The sequence below is a fragment of the Abramis brama genome (assembly GCF_963993115.1).
Source record: "Abramis brama genome assembly, chromosome: 24".
Lineage (NCBI taxonomy): Eukaryota > Metazoa > Chordata > Actinopteri > Cypriniformes > Leuciscidae > Abramis > Abramis brama.
Genome location: NC_139986.1, coordinates 19,645,797 through 19,667,349, shown reverse-complemented (window position 1 = coordinate 19,667,349; position 21,553 = coordinate 19,645,797). Strand labels below are relative to the sequence as shown.

At 37.5% G+C, this 21,553-nt stretch overlaps 2 protein-coding genes across 2 annotated transcripts; one reads left to right on the top strand and one right to left on the bottom strand.

Annotated features, from left to right (window-relative positions):
• Positions 1-1,599: 1,599 nt before the first annotated feature.
• LOC311075090 (uncharacterized protein) lies at positions 1,600-8,995 on the top strand. Its single transcript, XM_084102188.1, has 14 exons — positions 1,600-3,601; positions 4,144-4,363; positions 4,454-4,610; positions 4,696-4,857; positions 5,154-5,276; positions 5,365-5,410; positions 5,529-5,635; positions 6,299-6,423; positions 6,591-6,862; positions 6,943-7,039; positions 7,121-7,404; positions 7,549-7,650; positions 7,733-7,870; positions 7,969-8,995. Exons 1-14 carry the CDS (start codon positions 1,630-1,632, stop codon positions 8,070-8,072), a joined length of 3,909 nt encoding a protein of 1,302 aa, XP_083958314.1. The 5' UTR covers positions 1,600-1,629; the 3' UTR covers positions 8,073-8,995.
• Positions 8,675-20,876, bottom strand: LOC311075091 (gamma-aminobutyric acid receptor subunit rho-3). Its single transcript, XM_084102189.1, has 10 exons — positions 20,699-20,876; positions 19,864-20,580; positions 16,406-16,518; positions 14,610-14,677; positions 13,212-13,435; positions 13,051-13,133; positions 12,126-12,263; positions 11,852-12,004; positions 10,866-11,059; positions 8,675-9,406 (listed from the first exon to the last, which is right to left on the bottom strand). Exons 2-10 carry the CDS (start codon positions 20,001-20,003, stop codon positions 9,104-9,106), a joined length of 1,416 nt encoding a protein of 471 aa, XP_083958315.1. The 5' UTR covers positions 20,004-20,580; positions 20,699-20,876; the 3' UTR covers positions 8,675-9,103.
• Positions 20,877-21,553: the final 677 nt, after the last annotated feature.

The window sequence follows — 21,553 nt, the reverse complement described above, 5'->3', positions numbered from 1 at the left end:
ACAACAGATACAACACAAAATATAACAATCTCACTGGTCAGTACAACAGATACAACACAAAATATGACAACCTCACTGGTCAGTACAACAGATACAACACACGATATAACAACTTCACTGGTCAGTACATCAGATACAACACACAATATAATAACCTCACCGGTCAGTACAACAGATACAACACACACTATAACAACTTCACCAGTCAGTACAACAGATGCAACACAAAATATAACAACCTCACTGGTCAGTACAACAGATACAACACACACTATAACAACTTCACCAGTCAGTACAACAGATACAACACAAAATATAACAATCTCACTGGTCAGTACAACAGATACAACACAAAATATGACAACCTCACTGGTCAGTACAACAGATACAACACACAATATAACAGCCCCACCGCTCAATACAGCAGGTACATTACACAATATAACAACTGCAACGATCAGTACAACAGATACAACACACAATATAGCAACCTCAACAATCAGTACAACAGATACAACACACAATATAGCAACCTCATCGGTCAGTACAACAGATACAACACACAATATAATATCATCACTGGTAAGTACAACAAGTACACCACACAATATAACCTTACCAGTCAGTATAAGTGATACAACACTAAATATAACAACCTCACCAGTCTATACAACAGTCACACCACTCAATATAACAACACCACACATTAATACAACAGGTACAACACTCAGATTAACTGTCACAAGTCTCAATTCAACAATCCCTCAAGTCAGTACAACAGTCACATCATTTAATACAACTGATGTGACAGACACAACACTTGATAAAAACATAACAACTGTCAATTCATCCATCACTACAATTAATACAACAAGAATGACACTTATTACAACTGTCATACCACTCAACTCAACTGCACTAAATTATACATCAGCCACGACAACGGCCACTTCTGAAAATGAGAGACAATCTTACACAAGTAGTTCTCAATTCTCTGGTGCAGAGTTCACCAACACAACCTTTCCGCCAAATACAACACTGTTTAACTTTACAATACCATCACAAACCACATTACACTTAAATACAACAACACCCCCAATAAACACAATACAACACAACGGCACAATTACAAAAATCTCAAATAATACAATCCTAGCAAACACAACAGAATCACCAATTAACACATATGAATCAAACACAACTCAACCACTTGACAATACAACTGAATTCAATACAACCGCCATTCCGTATGAGACAACACAACTTCTGAATAATTCTACACTGGAGACCACAGATGCTGGAACTGATACCACAACATATACACCACAAATCAATACTACAATGTATACACTTAACTTCACAACTTTTAATACAACTTTTTTTCCTGATGTAACTTATTCCAACATAACAGATCCCCTGTTCAATACAACACAATCAAATACAACAGCCTTTACAATGAACACAACCTTGTTTAACACAACATATATTCCACTGAATGTAACCATCTTCAACGGGACTGATATCAGTCGTAGCGACAACACAACCGAGACCTCCAATAACACATCAGAATTTAACACAACAGTAGGCCCTACAGTCAGTACAACACAATCAAATACAACAGCCTTTACAATGAACACAACCTTGTTTAACACAACATATATTCCACTGAATGTAACCATCTTCAACGGGACTGATATCAATCATAGCATCAACACAACCGAGACCTCCAATAACACATCAGAATTTAACACAACAGTAGGCCCTACAGTCAATACAACACAATCAAATACAACAGCCTTTACAATGAACACAACCTTGTTTAACACAACATATATTCCACTGAATGTAACCATCTTCAACGGGACTGATATCAATCGTAGCGACAACACAACCGAGACCTCCAATAACACATCAGAATTTAACACAACAGTAGGCCCTACAGTCAGTACAACACAATCAAATACAACAGCCTTTACAATGAACACAACCTTGTTTAACACAACATATATTCCACTGAATGTAACCATCTTCAACGGGACTGATATCAATCGTAGCGACAACACAACCGAGACCTCCAATAACACATCAGAATTTAACACAACAGTAGGCCCTACAGTCAGTACAACACAATCAAATACAACAGCCTTTACAATGAACACAACCTTGTTTAACACAACATATATTCCACTGAATGTAACCATCTTCAACGGGACTGATATCAATCGTAGCGACAACACAACCGAGACCTCCAATAACACATCAGAATTTAACACAACAGTAGGCCCTACAGTCAGTACAACACAATCAAATACAACAGCCTTTACAATGAACACAACCTTGTTTAACACAACATATATTCCACTGAATGTAACCATCTTCAACGGGACTGATATCAATCGTAGCGACAACACAACCGAGACCTCCAATAACACATCAGAATTTAACACAACAGTAGGCCCTACAGTCAATACAACACAATCAAATACAACAGCCTTTACAATGAACACAACCTTGTTTAACACAACATATATTCCACTGAATGTAACCATCTTCAACGGGACTGATATCAATCGTAGCGACAACACAACCGAGACCTCCAATAACACATCAGAATTTAACACAACAGTAGGCCCTACAGTCAATACAACACAATCAAATACAACAGCCTTTACAATGAACACAACCTTGTTTAACACAACATATATTCCACTGAATGTAACCATCTTCAACGGGACTGATATCAATCGTAGCGACAACACAACCGAGACCTCCAATAACACATCAGAATTTAACACAACAGTAAGCCCTACAGTCAATACAACACAATCAAATACATCAGCCTTTACAATGAACACAACCTTGTTTAACACAACATATATTCCACTGAATGTAACCAACTTCAACGGGACTGATATCAATCATAGCATCAACACAACCGAGACCTCCAATAACACATCAGAATTTAACACAACAGTAAGCCCTACAGTCAATACAACACAATCAAATACAACAGCCTTTACAATGAACACAACCTTGTTTAACACAACATATATTCCACTGAATGTAACCATCTTCAACGGGACTGATATCAATCGTAGCATCAACACAACCGAGACCTCCAATAACACATCAGAATTTAACACAACAGTAAGCCCTACAGTCAATACAACACAATTTGACATCACAAACACAACACAGATATATATAACAACCTTTCCAACAACAGAAAATATTACCAGTGGGCCAACTGACTCCACTTCAGAGCCTGTCACAACAGTTAGTCTCCTTAACACAACACAGTCAAATGGCACAATAGAAAAAGCCTTTACTGAAAATACAATCAGTAATACAACTACAACATTCAATCCAATTAGTATTCCAAACAACTTAACAACAAATACTACCTTTATTAGCACTGTCACAAATAGCAGTACAGTTCCCACAACTGCTCTGTCAGCCATACTTCCAAGCTCTCCTCAGAACAGCTCCAATTCCACAACAGCAGCTCTAATTGTTGCTCCAACTAATACAACTGAAGTCACCACAAGACCCGTTCCAGCTGTGCCAACAACACCCTCCATTACCATGGCAGCCACTTCAGGTTTGACTATGCTTCTTGACTCAACATTCCAAAACTGACTAGCTTCTTGACATTCCGAATATAAGTGTTTTTTCTAGGTTCATGCGTACACAACAGTGGTATCAAAAAGTACTGAGACACTTAAGTCACTCTTAAAAGGGATGGTTAACCCAAAAATGAATAATTTAGTCATCTTACTCTCATGTTGTTCCAAACCTGTATTTTTTTCTTCTTCTGTGGAACACAAAAGATATATATATTTTTTTTGAACAATGTCTTGTGTCTCAGTGTTTTTTATTGTTCATGTAATGAAAATCAGTGGGGTCTTAACAGCATTGGATCCCACTGACTTACATTAAATGTATCAATCCTATTGCATTATGAAATATCAACACAAGTAGCATTTACTTTAACTATAACAAAAAAGGCTTTAGTTTGCAGATGCCACTTGATATTTTGTATGCAATGAAATGCAGGCAGTGTGATTTAAGTGTCCAAATTTGTTTTCAGGCCATAATATGTGTATTTATAACAACAGATCGTTTGATTTGTTAATTTTTCAGAAGCAACAACTAAAAGCCCAGACTCAGTGGCTAGCAATCTTCTGAATCAAACACAGAATGTGGCATCTCTAAATTCAACTCAGGTGAATCAGCTGGTCAGCCAGCTAGAGAATATTCTCTCTGCACCGAATATTAGTGTGGATCTGGGCCGAACAGTGCTGTCCGTCATCAACAACTTTCTAAACAGCTCTGCAGATACTCTTGCTGCCTCTTCTAATCGGTGAGATACATGTGTAACACGCACATTCAAAACAGTCTGACACTGTCAAACTTGAAATAGCGGATGTAAATATTATATTGTGTTTTGTAGATTAATCAAAGCTGTGGATAATTTGGCTCTAAAACTTGTGATTCGGGACCAGACTGAGAACATTGCATTTGATTCACTCGCTTTGACTGTGACCAAAGCTGATGGCACCAACTTTGGGGCAACGTCATTCTCAATTGTAGATCCCTTGAACCCACAGGTAATGACAACTGAAGTCCAAAGCAATTCATTAACAGTTTGGATGTTTTTGGAAGTGCAATGACTCAAAATGTCTGATTATATAGATCACAAAAGGATTTCAAAGACAAGTCAGGGCAGTGGAAAGTTCCTCCTCAATGGGCAAAATAACACTACCTGCATCCCTGACAGAGAACCTCTCTCCAGAACAACAGAAGTTAGCCTCAAGAGCCCAGTTCACCTTCTTTCAGAAAAGCACTTTTTTTCAGGTAAAACTGGGTTGATTTATTTTCATATAATAAAAGCACCATCAGACATCAAGAACAAGATGAAGATGTTTGTACATAACCTTTGCAGTTCCCCTCAGATTGAAAATTTGCTCACCCTTATATCCTTAATGTCTTTTCCATTCAATTAACATGCACTTAAGCTTCAAAAAGGATACAAAATCACCATAAAAGACACCCAACCCTGACCAGATAACATTTTCAGAAATAAAGCTGATGTCAGATTTGATTCTGCCACTTTTCTTCAGTTTATTCTTTGGATTTTCATGTATCGACAGGATAAAAACATGGCTCAACAGATGCTGAACAGCCACATTCTGGGCTCTAGTCTGGCTAACCTGTCAATCAAAAACCTGAGGGAGGGTGTCGAGTTTACTCTGAGGAATAAGCAGCCCGTTGCGGTGTGTGTGTGTTCACATATAAATCGTACATCATATGTCACTGCCAGCTGAAAGCTTTCTGATTTATCTCTTAACTTCTCTCCCACAGGGGAACTATGTAGCTTCCTGTGTTTTCTGGGACTTTGACAAAAACGGTGAGATTGCACACCTCCCAGAATTCCCGAGAAATTGCTATTAGGCCTTATGAAATGTGTGATCTGTCTAATTTCTTAATTAATGTCTTGTAATTCCTATGTGTTTTGGATTTTCTAGGAGGTTCAGGAGGCTGGAATCCCAACGGCTGCTATGTCAAGAACAGCAGTACCGAGAACGAAACCATCTGTAGCTGCGATCACCTGACCAGCTTTGCTGTGCTGCTGGTATGTCAGTGTGTGGGATTGTTCCCAGAAATGTCCACATCCATCCTCTTCAGAAATTTATAATGGCTCAAATTAATATGATTATAATAAAATCGAGAGTCATAACCACAGGCTTCAACAATTCATTTTTCACATTTTCACAAACATTAATGAAAAATTGTTTCTTTTAAATAAATTTTTATCATTTTTCTTATCTTATTTTTATAAATGTCAGGAATATACATGCAGATCTGTATACACTACAGTTCAAGGATTTGGGGTCGGTAAAATGTTTTAGAAAGAAGTCTCTTATGCTCACCAAGGTGATCAAAAATGTATTTGATCAAATATTCAGTAAAAACAGCAATATTGTGAAATATCATTATAATTTAACACTTTTCTGTTTTAAAATATAATTTATTCCTGTGATGCAAAACTAAATTTTTAGCATCATTACTTCAGTCTTCAGTGTCACATGATTTTAATGAATTAACTTTTGCAAATAATAATAATTTACACAAATAATTTTATTTTTAATAAAGTGTGTGGCCTATACTTTTAACTGGCCCAAAACTCTCTTACACTGGACCTGGACCATCCGTATTGTTGAGTCCTCAGTTAGGTATGCATTACACACATCTCTGGGATTGTCATATAATGCTTTCATTAATCTTGTTTTCAAAGGACATTAGCCGTCAAGGCACATCTGACCTTCTACAGGACACCATCCTTACCTATATCACTTACATCGGATGTGGGGTGTCCGCCATCTTTCTCTCAGTTACTCTGCTCACTTACCTCGCGTTTGAGTGAGTAACATCCTCCTTCTCAGTGAATAAGCCCTAATATGAGATTAATCACAATTGGTCCCTCAAAAACCACTATGATGCATCTTACAAAATGTGACAAAAATTAACTTCCATCTTTCATTCCCAAAAGAAGCATTTATTTACCCAATTCTTCCTTTTAATTCCAGCAAAATCCGCCGGGACATCCCTTCGAAGATCTTGATTCATTTGTGTTTCGCCCTGCTGTTCCTGAACCTGGTATTCTTGTTGGACTCATGGCTAGCTTTGTATACAAATGCAGTAGGCCTGTGCATTTCTACAGCATTCTTCCTGCACTACTTCCTGTTGGTCTCCTTCACCTGGATGGGACTGGAGGCTCTGCATATGTATCTGGCCATTGTCAAAGTCTTCAACAACTACATGACCAGATACATGCTGAAGTTTTCTCTGGCAGGCTGGGGTGAGTTCAGCTGCTACATTAGCCTTGTGGTTTGTGGCTGTAGGTGATTGCTAATTTAATTCTGTGATGTGTTTTTGCAGGAATCCCTTTGGTTGTTGTCATTATTGTGATTGCGGTAAACAAAGATAACTATGGCCCCATTGGCTATGGGAACATTTCTGACGGAAGTACGGATTTGTAAGTATTCAACTTGTAATTTAAAGGCATCAGTCTTCATTATGACTTTGCTCTTGATGTTTCTATATTTCTCTCTTCTAGTTGTTGGCTGAAGAATACTATAGCATTCTACGTATCCGTTGTGGCATACTTCTGCATCATATTTGTGTTGAACCTGTCCATGTTTGTGGTGGTGATGGTCCATCTGAGACGAATTAAGCGGCAAAACCCCCACAATAATCAGTACCGCAGCAGCTTGCAGGACCTTCGTAGCATTGCGGGACTCACTTTCCTGCTGGGGCTCACATGGGGCTTTGCCTTCTTCGCCTGGGGTCCTGTCAAGTTGGCCTTCATGTACCTGTTTTGCATCTTAAATTCCCTACAGGGTGAGAAACAATATTATATAATTAGTTTTATGTATAAAGTCAGCATAATACAGTTAGAAGTATATTTTTTCAATGCAATAATGCAATTACCTTGAGCGCTTGATGAAAAAGGGGTCTTTTTTTCTTGTTCTCTTTCTCTCTCAGGATTTTTTATTTTTGTTTTCCACTGCGCTCTGAAGGAAAATGTCCGTAAACAGTGGAGAATGTACCTCTGCTGTGGCAGGTTACGATTGGCTGAAAATTCAGGTATATCTTTAACCAAACTAAAACCTAGCTGCATGATATTTTACGGGCATCTCCGTTTTACCTCTCAAACGTTTTTCTCCAGAGTGGAGTCGGACAGCCACACAGAGCAACAACAATAAGAAGAGTTCGATTCTGACGGCACTTTCGTCTAATTCAAGGGCCAACAGTGCACTGCGAAGCTCAGTGAGCAGCAATGAATCTGTGCCATCCCTTAGCATCGGTCAGTTCTGCTCACTTGTGCAAAAAACTGGCAAGAAATGTACAAATGTGTTTCATACAAGTCAAGAATATTTTTAACTCTTTAACTTTATGTTACAGGCTCACCAATCGACGACAGTCAGATCATGTCAGGGGAAGTGAATGATGATGTGGTCCTCAATGAGATCAACAGTCAACTCAGTTCACGACTCAGATCTGTGTAGTTTTTGGAAGAGGATTATAAACCCAAATTGGAAAATAGGTGAAGAAACAGACCATTAAATATTCTGTTTCTAGCAGGCCTGAAAAATGTAATACCAAGATGAGAATCTAGTGACTGTGCTAAAAAAAAAATGTCTTCTGTCATCAGTTTCTCTGAATGAGTGTTACATGCAGTGAAGCTTACAGCTTTCAGCTTTATAGCCAGGCATTTTGTGATTTGTTATTGAACTAGGCTGCTCACGGCTGAGGAATGAATATGAAGAGCAAGGACCTATGGGAGTCAATGCGTAAAAATATCTCCAAGTGCGGAAACGTTATATTACGCCCCACTTTTACAGCGTCAAGGGTTTTAAAGTCCTATATATTTTCAGAGAACAGTATTAAACAACTCTTCTGCAAAATAATAATAATAACAATAATAATTTTGAGCTCAGATTATGCCAGTGCATTACATGGTACTTAAAAATGCTTTATAATTAATTTAAAATGAAGAATAACAAGTTTGTTTGTTTTTATCTTTTATCTTTTTTACCTGAAATTCTGTCTTAAAATCCATATTAATCTGTTAGATGTGTTGAAAAAAGACTGAAAATTTCACTGTGGGTCCAGTTGTCCATATAGTTGTTTATTTTTTTTCTCCACATTTTATAGTCATTCTCAGTTTTGTAATCCTCACATAAGAAGGAATTAGATGTAATCAAATTTGTTTTCTGTTGTCTGAAATTGTCTTTGAGTAGCATAAGGGTTCTGTTTAGCCAAAGTATAGTAATGTGATTTACATGTATTATGTTTTGATAATTGTTTTGTAACAATTACTGTATGTAGTTTTATGAATTTATGTTAATTTCACTTTTGTACATTTTAGGAAGAGTTAGGAATCTGAGATTCTAACATAATAAATAATTTATTATACTTTTTTCGACCCTATGATACAGTTTTTGTGTGTATGCGAGTCATTGTGGCATGTGATCACACTCAAGCCATCAAGTGCATGATAGTCTTATAAACTCTGAGCAGGCCAGTTTTCTCTCGCTCAGGAGTAGATGCTCCAGTAGATGATATTGAAGAGAAAGTATGCTAAAGGAAATAATATTCTTGAATAGGAGTCTATCTTGTAACTGTTGTTCATGATATGGTTGACGCTTTGGCGGATGGAACGCCGTCGACGGAGGCGCGTGCCCAGGATTTGAGGGAGGTCAGGTGTTGTGGAGTTCCGTGAGGACACGCACGTGTCCGTGTTTAGGTCAGACAGCCGAGGAAATGAGCTGAGCTCTATGTCCTGGTCATGGAAACATCCATCGAATGCCATGGCTTGAGATGCATCGTAGTCTGTGAGCTGTAGGAGACAAAAACAATTCACTTTTTCTGGAATTTATGCGGTAAGATCTTTATATAGTACAATATATTTCACATTTTATGGAAGTTCAAGAGATTGTGCACCAAAAAAATGTATTCTCTTACTCGAAAAAAATGGCAGGTTTGACATAATGTTTCATAATCAAGGACCAATGATGTTATTGAGGTCCACAAGCGCCATATTTGATTTGAGAGCAGGACATGTGTTGAATGACTTAAGTTTTAAAATATAGTGCATGCATAATATGGACATCTTTTTAAGTTCTTTTTTTCCATTCGGGACTTGACAATGTAGGTAAAATACATACGATTCTTTAATAATTTTTTATGCTGTCATCTGTCCATTTATAGCTGAACTCTCCCTTTGAGGAAGGGGTGAAAAAACTACCTGGAGGGCCATAGCCATGCAGAGTTTAGCTATCACCCTAATTAAACGCACCTGATCCAACTAATCAAGTCCTTCAGGCTTATTTGAAAACTGCAGCTGTGTCCTTCGAAGGCCGTATTTAACGTTTCGATTGATTTCACGACGAAGGCTGTCCCAATTCAAAGGCTCCTTCAAATGCAGCCTTGAAATGCGTCCTTCGTTTCCTGGGCAATGAAGTGCTGCGTCCCAATTCGCCTACTTATACTATGCTTTAAAATTATGTAGGCTACTGTTTTTGTAAAGAAGCGGAATAGAAGGCAAGCAATGAGACATACTACTTCGTCATAATTGCATCTTTAACATACCGTTCTGTCGCTTAGTTATGTGCATCCTGTCACCGTTTAAACTGCCCTGTCAATCATCTTGTCACCGTTAAAAATCGTTGGTCTTAAGAGGAGAGTTCTCTGCACAAGTGTTTGCATGATGCATTTAAAAGTTAATGACCAAACGTATCTTTATAAAAGTTCACAATACTGTTGCAGATGATGAAATAAAATGTGGATAACACTGAATAAATATCTTTTCATCAGGTTAGATATTAATTACTAATCACTCAAACCCCTTTATTAAAACCACTCTACTTAACAGTCGGTCTCGCACATCCACCATGTTTTTAGTTTTTTTTTTAACACATCTTATTCGTCTTTGTAGTAATCAAATCCTTGTCTAATGCGCAATAGGTTGTGGCCAATATTAGCCATTAGAGTGCTGCACTTCGGATTATAATCTGAAAAAGTAGACCATCCGGGTATGTTTGGATGTTTTGGATAATACTATTTAGGATGGATAGTATGTGAATTGGGACACAGCAAATTATATAACAGATGGATCCTTCGTGGTGTAGCCAACCCCAGAATTCATTTAATGAGCTATTACAATATTTTTACCAATATTTTGATATTTTGTCATCTTCTCTTGATATGTAGAAGTATCATAAAACTGAAAATATAATTTTTTATCAAGCCCAAATTCAATGAACTGAGAATGTCAGGATTTTTAAGGAAACTTTGACCTTTAATTGTTTGAGTTTCTTCATTTCCTCCTTGGTGGTGAAGTAGTTGACAGCTGCGTACTCGATGACGGACAGAAACACAAACAGGAAGCTGGTCCACAAATAGATGTCCACCGCTTTCACATATGATACCTGAGGCATGGACGCTGACACTCCCGTAATTATGGTGGTCATAGTCAACACTGTAGTGATGCCTGGATTGAACAAACATGCAGAGACACCCATTTTGCTAAAAAAAATAATAATCTGAGTGTACTGTAATCTAAACTGTTCAATTCTACAATATTGGCAATAGACAATGGACCTTTTTTGCCCACATAATTTTGCTAATGTGGCATTTTCTGTTACAAAATGCAGTGCTTTCTTGATCAACATCTTTGTTGATTCCTCCCAACCAATCAGATTTTAGGGCTAGTATAGTTACATTACCAGCAACAAGTATAAAAAAAAAAAAAAGAGAACGAAAGAACTACCAAACAATCACACCCAGTCAGAACAAGTTTAGCAGAATTTTGTACCAATGAGATTTCAAAATGGGTGGAGCTACCCACAATGACGCCACAAAAGCAGGCTATAGGCTGTTTTTGAGTGATAAATAGCTGTATTCACACATAGTATGGTTATAAATAAGACTGACAACTGTAAATAATTTCAGTAAACCTATGCTGTCTGAACGGAAATATAAGAAACCAAGAAATTAACAAAATTTCTGACAAATTGGCCTATGATTAATTGAGGTGATTTTGATCAAGGACCAAGTCCTGCTTGGCTAAATCACATTGTGCAGCCTCGTTTCTTTTCATCTTAGGAAAAAGGTTACGACTTAGTTAAGCAATTACGAGAACACTAAGCAACTAAACCGTTCATCACACTGGACCGCAGTCTAACAAGGCTCAATGTCATGCATAACAAGAGTGAATTAACTACAAGACATTTATGATATAAACATTTCGCCTAGTGCATGTGTGTGGACAAGTGTTACGCACCAAGTGAAACACGGGCCGGTACCGCCCGCCTGTCGATCCAAAAAGACACCCAGGACAGCACCACCATCAGCATTGTGGGAAAATACGTTTGCAGCATGAAGAAGAATATGTGTCTTCTGAGGATGAAGTTGATGTAGAGCCTGTTGTACCAGCCTGACAGAAACACGTGTAAAGCCTGTAATTAATGACCTACTGGTATATTACTACTGTAACCAGAACAAAGACAAAAGATTTGTCGTAGCATGAATACATAGAAGGAGAAATAGCCTCTTACCTGTGCTGCTGTACAAGGCCAGACCGTGTGAAGGGTGGAACTCTTCAATGAAGAACTGAGAGAGGGCAATTTCATCTGTCCTTAGAGAGTCATTGCCATTTTTCCAGTACAACATGAGGTCATTCTCATTATATGCATCTGAATGGGACAGAAGAGCGGAAGCCGTAAGATATAGAAAAGAGGTAAAAGAAAGTGTGCGCCTGTTTAATTCATGCTTAAATACATGGATAATATGAAGAGGAATTTTCTAGATTCAATTATTAACATCTATAACAACAGCATTTGTGGAGTAATGTTGGTTTCTACAAAAAAAAACTATTTTGACTGGCGGTTAAAACTGGAATTAAATGGCTCCTTGTCATCCACAGGTTTAAAAGCAGGCTGGATAAAGTTAACCAATAGCCAAATAGCTATTTAGATGTGATTTTAGCACACTAGCTGTAATGTATTCTGTGTCTGTGCTCTTGTTTTGTAGACTTTTAGTTTGTATTTGGTTCAGTTCCTGTTTCCTATGTTTCTCTCATTCCCTGATTGTATTGTTAGTCAATTACCCTGTGTGTATTTAAGTCCTTGTGTTTTCAGTCTTCTTGGTCAGGTCTTGTCTTTTGATGGGACACGATCCAGTTTTGCCACACTAGTCTCATGACGGTATATAATTTTTAAAAGTGTTGCTATACGTTCGCAACAGTGCATATTTTAACATTCATTGCATTACTCCACATAATTTCATTGCAAGCACTTTTTCTGCAACAACGATTTTTAAAATGGTGTCTAAATGATGGCAGAAATGCTTCACATTCCTTTAATGAAATGATCCACGACTGTCACATTTTCCCAACCTGTAAAATATTAACTAAAAAACAATGTATGTGGGACTCAATAAAAATGACACAAGAACTGAGGATGTTTCTAGGTGGACACGCACAGCTCTCCAGTTCCAGGGAACAATTCTGAGTGTCCAACGGGAATCTACTGAAGTCCATTGCGCACAGAGAAGTAACTGTGATCCTACAATAAAGAGAATATTCCATTATTAAAACATTTACATATGAAGGAAATGAAACAGCAGAGGTTATAAGCTTCTACCTGACGCTGTAAAGGATGTTGCCGTCTGGGTAAACCCTCAGCATTATGTTCTCCATGGTGGTATCATGGATGAAGGAGCGCTTGGAATGGACGAAAAAGACATCAGGCTTCCAGATCTTCTTCACCAGCCGACCATCGAATGTGCGGCTCAGATTGTTACTGGAGGGAAAAGCCAAGCGTTCATCCTTCCAATAATGCCTCAGGTACAGGGTCATCGTGAAGTCCTGAGAGAGACCTTTACATTTTACTGACCTTATAGATAAACATGACAACTTATTACGAGCAACAGTGCAGGGCAGTGACTGGCATTTTAGTGCAAATAAAAGTATTTGACATTTACCAAGAAAACCCATTTCTGTCAGGACCACTATCGTCAAATACGATTGACAATTAGCATACAGTTTGGATTGGTTCTGTTCTGGGCAAGAACTCCCTGCGCATCCATGCAGGATAAGAGCAGGGAGAGCAGCAATAACCCCCCTTAGGGTAAACAGAACAGAACCAACATGACTGTATTGCAGATATCATTAATTCAAGATTTTAAAGTACAACATAATTCGAGATTTATTCTGATTCAAGGGGAATCAGAATGCCATACTGACGTCGTATTCCTATATAGGTAGATGTGTATCAGCTGAGAGTCAGCTGATGAGAGCTTCAGTGTTTGACCTACCAGAACTCACGCTACGCTTAATATTGCTGAGATTTACTTTGTAAGAAGCTGAAGGCCTGCTTTTACAAGAGCAACATTTGATCCATTTTGTAAATATGGAACAAGTTTGCAAAAAATACATTTATATACACTGTAAAAATAATTGTTGGTTTAACTTAAAAAAGTAAGTAACCTAGTTGCCTTCAAATTTTGAGTTTGCCTTAACAGAATTTGAGTTGATACAATACAGAAGATTGGTTTAATCAACAGAAACTCAATCTAAGTTGATCTGACTAAAGAAAAAAAAGTTGTGATAACTAATCATGAAAATAATTTTATTCAGTGTAAGATTAGAAGCTGAGAATTAGTATTCAGATCCATTTGTAAAAGCAATACCGGAACCAAATGATGTTCAGCTTGATTAATGGATTGACTCATGTGAGTTATTTCTTTTTAGTGAATCAAATGCATGCAGCTCAACTTGTGTTCGAGTCCCGAATGAATAAGCGGTTCCATTCTAGTGAATCAAACACATGCAGCTTAAACTGACATTTAAATCACGTTTGGATGTTCATATGTTTTTGAAGATGTTTTCTTAATTTGCGGGTGTTTTTCTATTTACATGCGTTTTCTTCATTTGCAGCACGTTGAGCACTCTCGGCCACCGTACTAAAAGATTCATTAAAGGAACCATTAAGGATCCAGAACATTGCTCTATTAAATACAAAGAGAATATGCACTTTTACCATGTTTACTTCAGAGATGCTGTCTATACTCTCCACCTGCACATCAATGCCCACAGGGATGGCAGATCCTGCAGAGCAGACACAATACATTTGCATATTGGTTCAGGACCACAGCATTGCTTTTGATATCAACTTAGAGAGAATCTGCCTCCTTTGCTCCTACAGAGAGAGCATATGGAGCTCAAAATGTTACTCTAATCCTATTTGTCCCATCATTAATTAGCAGTGGTTACTGACTGAAGGACACCATTCAAAGCCTGGTTCCACCTCTTGATCTTCTTTAATCATGTAAAAGAAAGCCTACACACCAATAAACTACTCTTTTATCTAAACATCTCTTCTTCTTTTAAAGCACTGGCAGATTAGAGCGTCACCCTGCTGGTTGAAAGGAAGCAATACAATTATTTATGCTTACATGTAGTTGCCACCACACACAGTGAGCCGTGTATGGTGTAATTTCTATTAGTCATGTGTATTAGTTCATCTATTAGTTTATGTACATGTATGCATTTATAAGAATAGTTTACAGTTTAATATGTTTTTATTTAAGGTTTGGATGAGACTTGAATGAGTTTATTTTAATTTTTTTAGGCCCTTGTGAAAAAGTAGTGTGCTTAATTGTACACAAAAAGAGAACACTTTCATGGCTGTTTCTTAACACACTTTTAAAAAGTGCTCTTTGTAATAATGTCAGATTAAAAAGTGTTACTTTAAGGTACATTTTAAATCATTGTGTTTTAATAATCTTTTGTCATGCTTTAAAGAAGTACACTTATTTTGATCTGTTGACTAACATTAAGCACATGTAAAATATTTGATTGTAATTTTAACTACAATGTATTATTCAATATTATTTAAAGAAAATATTTAAATACATGAAATGTAAACTTCAATAGAAACTGCATTGAAGTATTACTTTAACAAAAATGTTTGTCATTACATTTGAAAGGACATTTTAACCATATTTCAAAGACAACAGAAAATTCTGAAATTAAATAAAAAAAGTACTTAAGTGAGAATAGAACTAATTAAACTATAATACATTTTCATTTAATTGAAAATAACATGCAATACGTGTCCGAAAACATTACATTTAGTTCACACTCAAGTATATTCTGAAGTGTACTTCTTTTTAAAGTGTACTTTCTTTTTTTATGTTCATGGACATTAGAGCTCCAGTTTAAGGTTTAGCACTGGAAAAGCTCTAAAATTGGTTTTAACTTCCATATCAGTATTTAACCAAAACCTCAAACAAAAACTTTACAATAACAGAACAATAAAAAGATGATGTACAAAGTAACTTCCCTAGTATATCTATTGTTTTATCATTTAAAGCCAAGCAAACTTAATTTAAAATCATATACGGTTCCATTATTTTTCATCATTTGTTCCATCGCAGTCACCTGCTATAATATTTCATATATTGCATTGTATGTCTTCAGTCTCAAATATGTGTAAAAATGATAACACTTTTCCATCTGTTTTAACAGGCCTGGGATGTAATCCAGATTACTGTCCACCAAAGCACATCAGTGTCCTCAACACCCATTGTCTAATTTGTGTTTTGCACAATCTGGGTCATGTTTGAATTTAGGACCACATTCTCCCTGTCAAAGTCACCACTGGCCGCTTTCCCCCGAATAGGGAGATGGTAACACCGCCTCATTCTGCCCTCTGACACGACAAAATGGTACAGCCCATTTTTAATCAGATTTATTAAAAAGACCACTCTAATTGTGATTTTCCGGATTGTGATGGTGATTGATAATTGGAGCAAATAAACAGTGCATCCTGACCTCCAAATCCAGGCCTCATGGCAAAGTCGTGGTCTTCGATCCTTAGCAGCTGTTCAGTTTTGATGAGGAGGGACTTGGTGCTGTCCTTTCGCTTTAATTTGTAGTCAATCCGTCTGAAAGAATGAGAAAAAGGGTCAGAATAAAAACAGGCCATCATCGCACTTCTGTCGTTTTTCAAAATAACAGGAATATTATCCCGGGCCCTGTGAGCAGGTGGGCCTTTGCATTACAGAGAAATAAAACAGTTGGACGTCCATCCAGAACGTGACCATCAAACATCTGCCTCAGTGCTCCAGCATCTGTAATTTAAAAATAATTACTCGGCCATTAAAGGGATGATTTATAAAATGCAGCTTGTTCTACAATGGCGGTTGTGTGTGCCAGGTTGTGAAAATTAACTGTGATTTGGAGCGCTTCCAGAAGCCTTCCAAACAAGCTATTTTCTGTGCCTTAAGAGATGAGACGTGAACAAAAACACGGCAGAAACTAGCGATGGTCAGTCATACACGTACAATGTTTCCCCTAACATAGACTTTTCATCTGCGTGCTTTAATTGAAACCCCAAATATACTGTCAATCACGCTGTGCTCATTCCATGGCAAAGTTAATTGCACACCGAAGAGCAATTACAAAATTAAACCTCAAACTGAATACAGCATACAACCACTAATGACTACGTAATAGACTCATTACGCAATCAAAAACACAGCACTAATGACACAATGCATGCTGCGAGATTGCTGTACACTGCTGTGATTAAAATTACAACAATATAAAACATAGTTATATAATTTTTTTTTTTTTTTAAATCACCTTTAAATTTAAAAACTAAAAACTCTCTTGGATAGAGCACTGCATTATAGAAAATGTATCCTATTAACCTCTTATTAATATCTTTCTAAAGGCTTTTATAAATATTCAATGCAATGACACATTATGCTGTACCTGGAAAACCTGGCTGACACAGGCTTTTTAGGGAAAATCTGCATGCATGGTTTTAATGCCAAACAGAACTTTGGCTGCTCTCCAAAAAAACAGATGATGGCACCAGGATGGTTTTAATTACAGAATGAAAGAATACTGGCACTCTTGATGTTGTTGTGACTCATTACGCTGTGGTAACATAGACACCACCAATAGATTAAAACCTCACTTTATTTATCATTTAGACACATAGTACAGAGGAAATTCAATGATCCATGGAACTATTACCATTTGTTCCTTTACAGCTCTTTTCTACCCTTTTTTATGCATTCTGCTATTGTCTCAATTCAGGGTTATTATTGTTAACTAAAACTAAAATCATTTTTAAAAAAAATCATTTTCATCACTTACAAACTAACATTAACATTAACTGAATTTATTTTATTTCAGATAGTTGAAGGCTGTAAATTAAAATACTAAAATAAATAAAACTAAATCCACTAATACAAATAAATGCACATTAATAAAAACAACATAGATATTTTTTTAAACTAATAAAAACATTTTTTTTTTAAACTTTAACTAAAATTAAAGTCCTCCTGTAGTCAAAAATTGTATCTTTTAAAACTCATCTTTGATCTCCAAAATTACATATTTAACCGTTTTTCCTGTGCAAAACCTTTTCATTCATGCCTTCAAATAGCTTGAGTGTAACTCTACACCCTGGCTTCATTTAATATATGTGGAACCATGAATATGCAAATTAGCCCCGCCTCCACTCACTCACACCAGCTCAGAGATCCACTCGCTAGAGATGCGCGGTTGGCAGTTACAGCCGTGGACTCCGCGGATAAACCGCGGATCGGGCGGATGACGTGACGAAAAATAATATTTTAATTCAATTCGGGCGGGTGGCGGGCGGTTGAACCAATCAAATGAAAAATATTACGTATACAGCAATCAGCGGATGGCGGGCGGGTGCGGTTTTGAAAATCGGTCAAAAACGTTGGTGCGGCTGGATGGCGGACGGATGATGAGTTTTGTGATGCGGTTGCGGATGAAATAATAGCCCATCCGCGCATCTCTACCACTCGCTCAACTTTACAGTAGTAAACGCTACAGTGTTGCTTAATATTTTTGTGGAAACCGCATGATTTGTTTGAAAAGAACAGTACTGATTTGAAATAGCATTTTTAGTAGAAATAGTAATGTCTTTACTGTCACTTTTGATCAGTTTAATGCATCCTTACTGAACAAAGTATTAAAGGTCCCGTATTATGCCCCTTTTCACAAGATGTAAAATAAGTCTCTGATGTCCCCAGAGTGTGTATGTGAAGTTTCAGCTCAAAATACCCAACAGATCATTTTTTACAGCATGTTTAAATTGTAATTTTTTGGGGCTCAGAAAAATGCGCTGTTTTAGTGTGTGCCCTTTAAATGCAAATGAGCTGCTGCTGCACGGCCCAGGGGGCGGAGCTTCATGAGCTCGCGCTCAGTCTCTCAGGACAATTTCATCTCACGGAATGATGATAATATCAGAAACTCTCAGTAAGTTAACAGTGTTCATTTCGAGTTGGACAATAATGCCTACAGAGTCAGAGTGCTGTATAGAGATGGAACAGGTATAGTTTAGTAGTTTAATTACGGTTATTATAACGTATTTGTCATCTGCTTGTATGTATCCATTATTAATAGCCTACAAGTCTGCTGTTTCGGATCAGGTTTCGAATGATGATCAAACATATACTGATGAGTTTAATAAAGTTTATTGTACATCACACAAAAGATGAAGCGTCAGTTTTACTTCAGAAAATCACCGTAAGAGCTGAATAAACACAGTAAATACATAAACGAATTTCGGTAGAGTTGAGGGAGCATTTTCTTTAAAAACAAAATAATTCCACCTCGTCTTCAGCGGCTGCCTCAGATTTCGGGAGTAAATAGAGAGAGCTATGTGGATTAATACATCGAGCCACACAACACCTAACGCTTGGGAGACATTCTCATCTATGGCTGTGAACTCGATCAGGGCGGGTCTATGTTGAAACGGCAGTGTCTGTCAACACTCGTGGGCGGGGCCTGTGCTTAGTGACGTCACTAAAACAGCATTCTGAAAACAGGTCGTTGGGAGACACTGCAGATGATTTATGGGGATTAATAAAAAAGGAGTGAGTGGATTTTTATCACTATTGGCTGGTTGTGTACACACACTGCCAACACACATTTATGTCCAAACAGCATGCAAAAGTGAATTTTGCATAATAGGGGACCTTTAATTTATACGATATATAAAATAAAACACTTTATTTTAGTGTCCTTGTTCCACGTTACATGTAGATACTATAGTAATTATTATAAATTGTGCATAATTACATGCAACTAACCTAAACACCCTAATCCTAACCCTATATAGTAAGTAAATATTTATTACTTCATACTTAAATGTTTAATTTCACTGTAACACAGACACCTTAAAATGAAGTGTAACATACTGACCCCAAACAAGCTAAAGAGTTAAAATATTCATGACTCACCCTCTGAATCTGTGTTTGGCGTGCTCAGCCAAGTAAACATCCTTGTTTTTCTTCCGGTTAGGGTAAGGGTTGTTGAGCAGGGTGACGGGCCAGAGACAAGCAAGGCACAACAGCCTGAGGGTCAGCAGGAATAACTTCATGGCCAAACACGATGACGGAAGACCTGTTCTTCTTCTTCTTCTTCTGACACTCCTGTAGCTAGGGTCCAGAAATCTTCCACGGTGACGGAGCCAAGGCAGGATGGTTCCTGGGTCCAGGCCATCCCCAGCAAACCTCAACTGAGAGGGCGCTGGGAAACGGTACGGTAGTCCTGATGACCTCTCCTGATGTTCACACGTCTCCCAGAAGAATTGTAAATCTGAAACTAGTTTGTTGGATGGTCTTACAGCATATTTTCAGCATCCATCACCGCATACTTCAGCTGACTGTATGTATCATCATGCGTCTGGTTTGTCCCGCTGTCGACGACTCGGTGGTGCTTTGTCACCCAAACATAAATCAATGGGAATTTATTCTTACAGTAATAAAATACTGGCATTAATTCCTCTCAAATCCTCTTATCTGTAGCTGATGGATCTTCTCTTAACCTACACAGTTGGCTGGGACCATCTCTAATCGGGATTTCCTCATGCCAGGCGTTATAGCTTTGCTCTGTCTCTGTTGAAGATAAGCATGTCATACCTGTCCACTCATGTTCATACACTTCATTCACTGATGCTGAGAGGTGGAAACCAAACAACGAACAAAGAAAAGACAATTAGATTAACCTAAACATCAGACTGACAAATTGCATAAACGTAAATTGATGTAATCCTGTCCTCGTCCTCTTGTTCACCTTTTTTCTAGAAAACAACATGCAATCCAGAGAAGATTTGCAAATCGTCAGATTAGACATCTAAGAATAAATATCACAGCAAATTAACTTTTGAAGGTAGTATTCCTGGTTAAAACATTGCATCTGTGTTGCTCTGTTTTGTAGAACGCCGCTCTGGCATCACCTCATGATGTGCTCCAGTTTCAGGCATTCCATCATTAGTTATTATTATAAAAAGCTCAGGGGCTAACCAATCAAATCACATTAACACAATCAATTACATTACAGAAGCATAGAGAGAGGGGGATGGGAGAGAGTGCAAGATCATAGGATGGACAGATACAAAGAGAAAAAATCATAAACCAATCGCGGACTTCCTGTGTCCAGTAATCCCAGTGCATTGCCTAATCTGGCGGATTACGGCCTGATCGGCACCAGAGACATCATCACAGATACTGTATCTGCATTGACTTTTAGGCTACTGGTTAATCATTTCACAAGAGGACCATGGCAACATATCGAAGAAAAAAAGGAGAGATCACTTCCTGTAATAAAAAAGACGATCGACCCTTACAAATGATCTTAAGTCTCATAACACCCAACAATACAATTTTAAAAAATACATGCAAATGGAAGATTACCAACCCTATGGGCTCCACAAACATTGGCACCCTTGATAAATATGAGCAAAACTGGCTGTGAACATTTGCTTTTGCTATTCTTAGTCTTTCATTCAGAATATTCACATACATCTAACCTTTAATTGAAGTTAATTTACACAAAATATAAATGTGGAATAAATGAAATAAATATGGTTTTCTCCTAAATAGGTATGACAAAATGATTGGCACCCATACAAATTCTAATGAGAAAAAA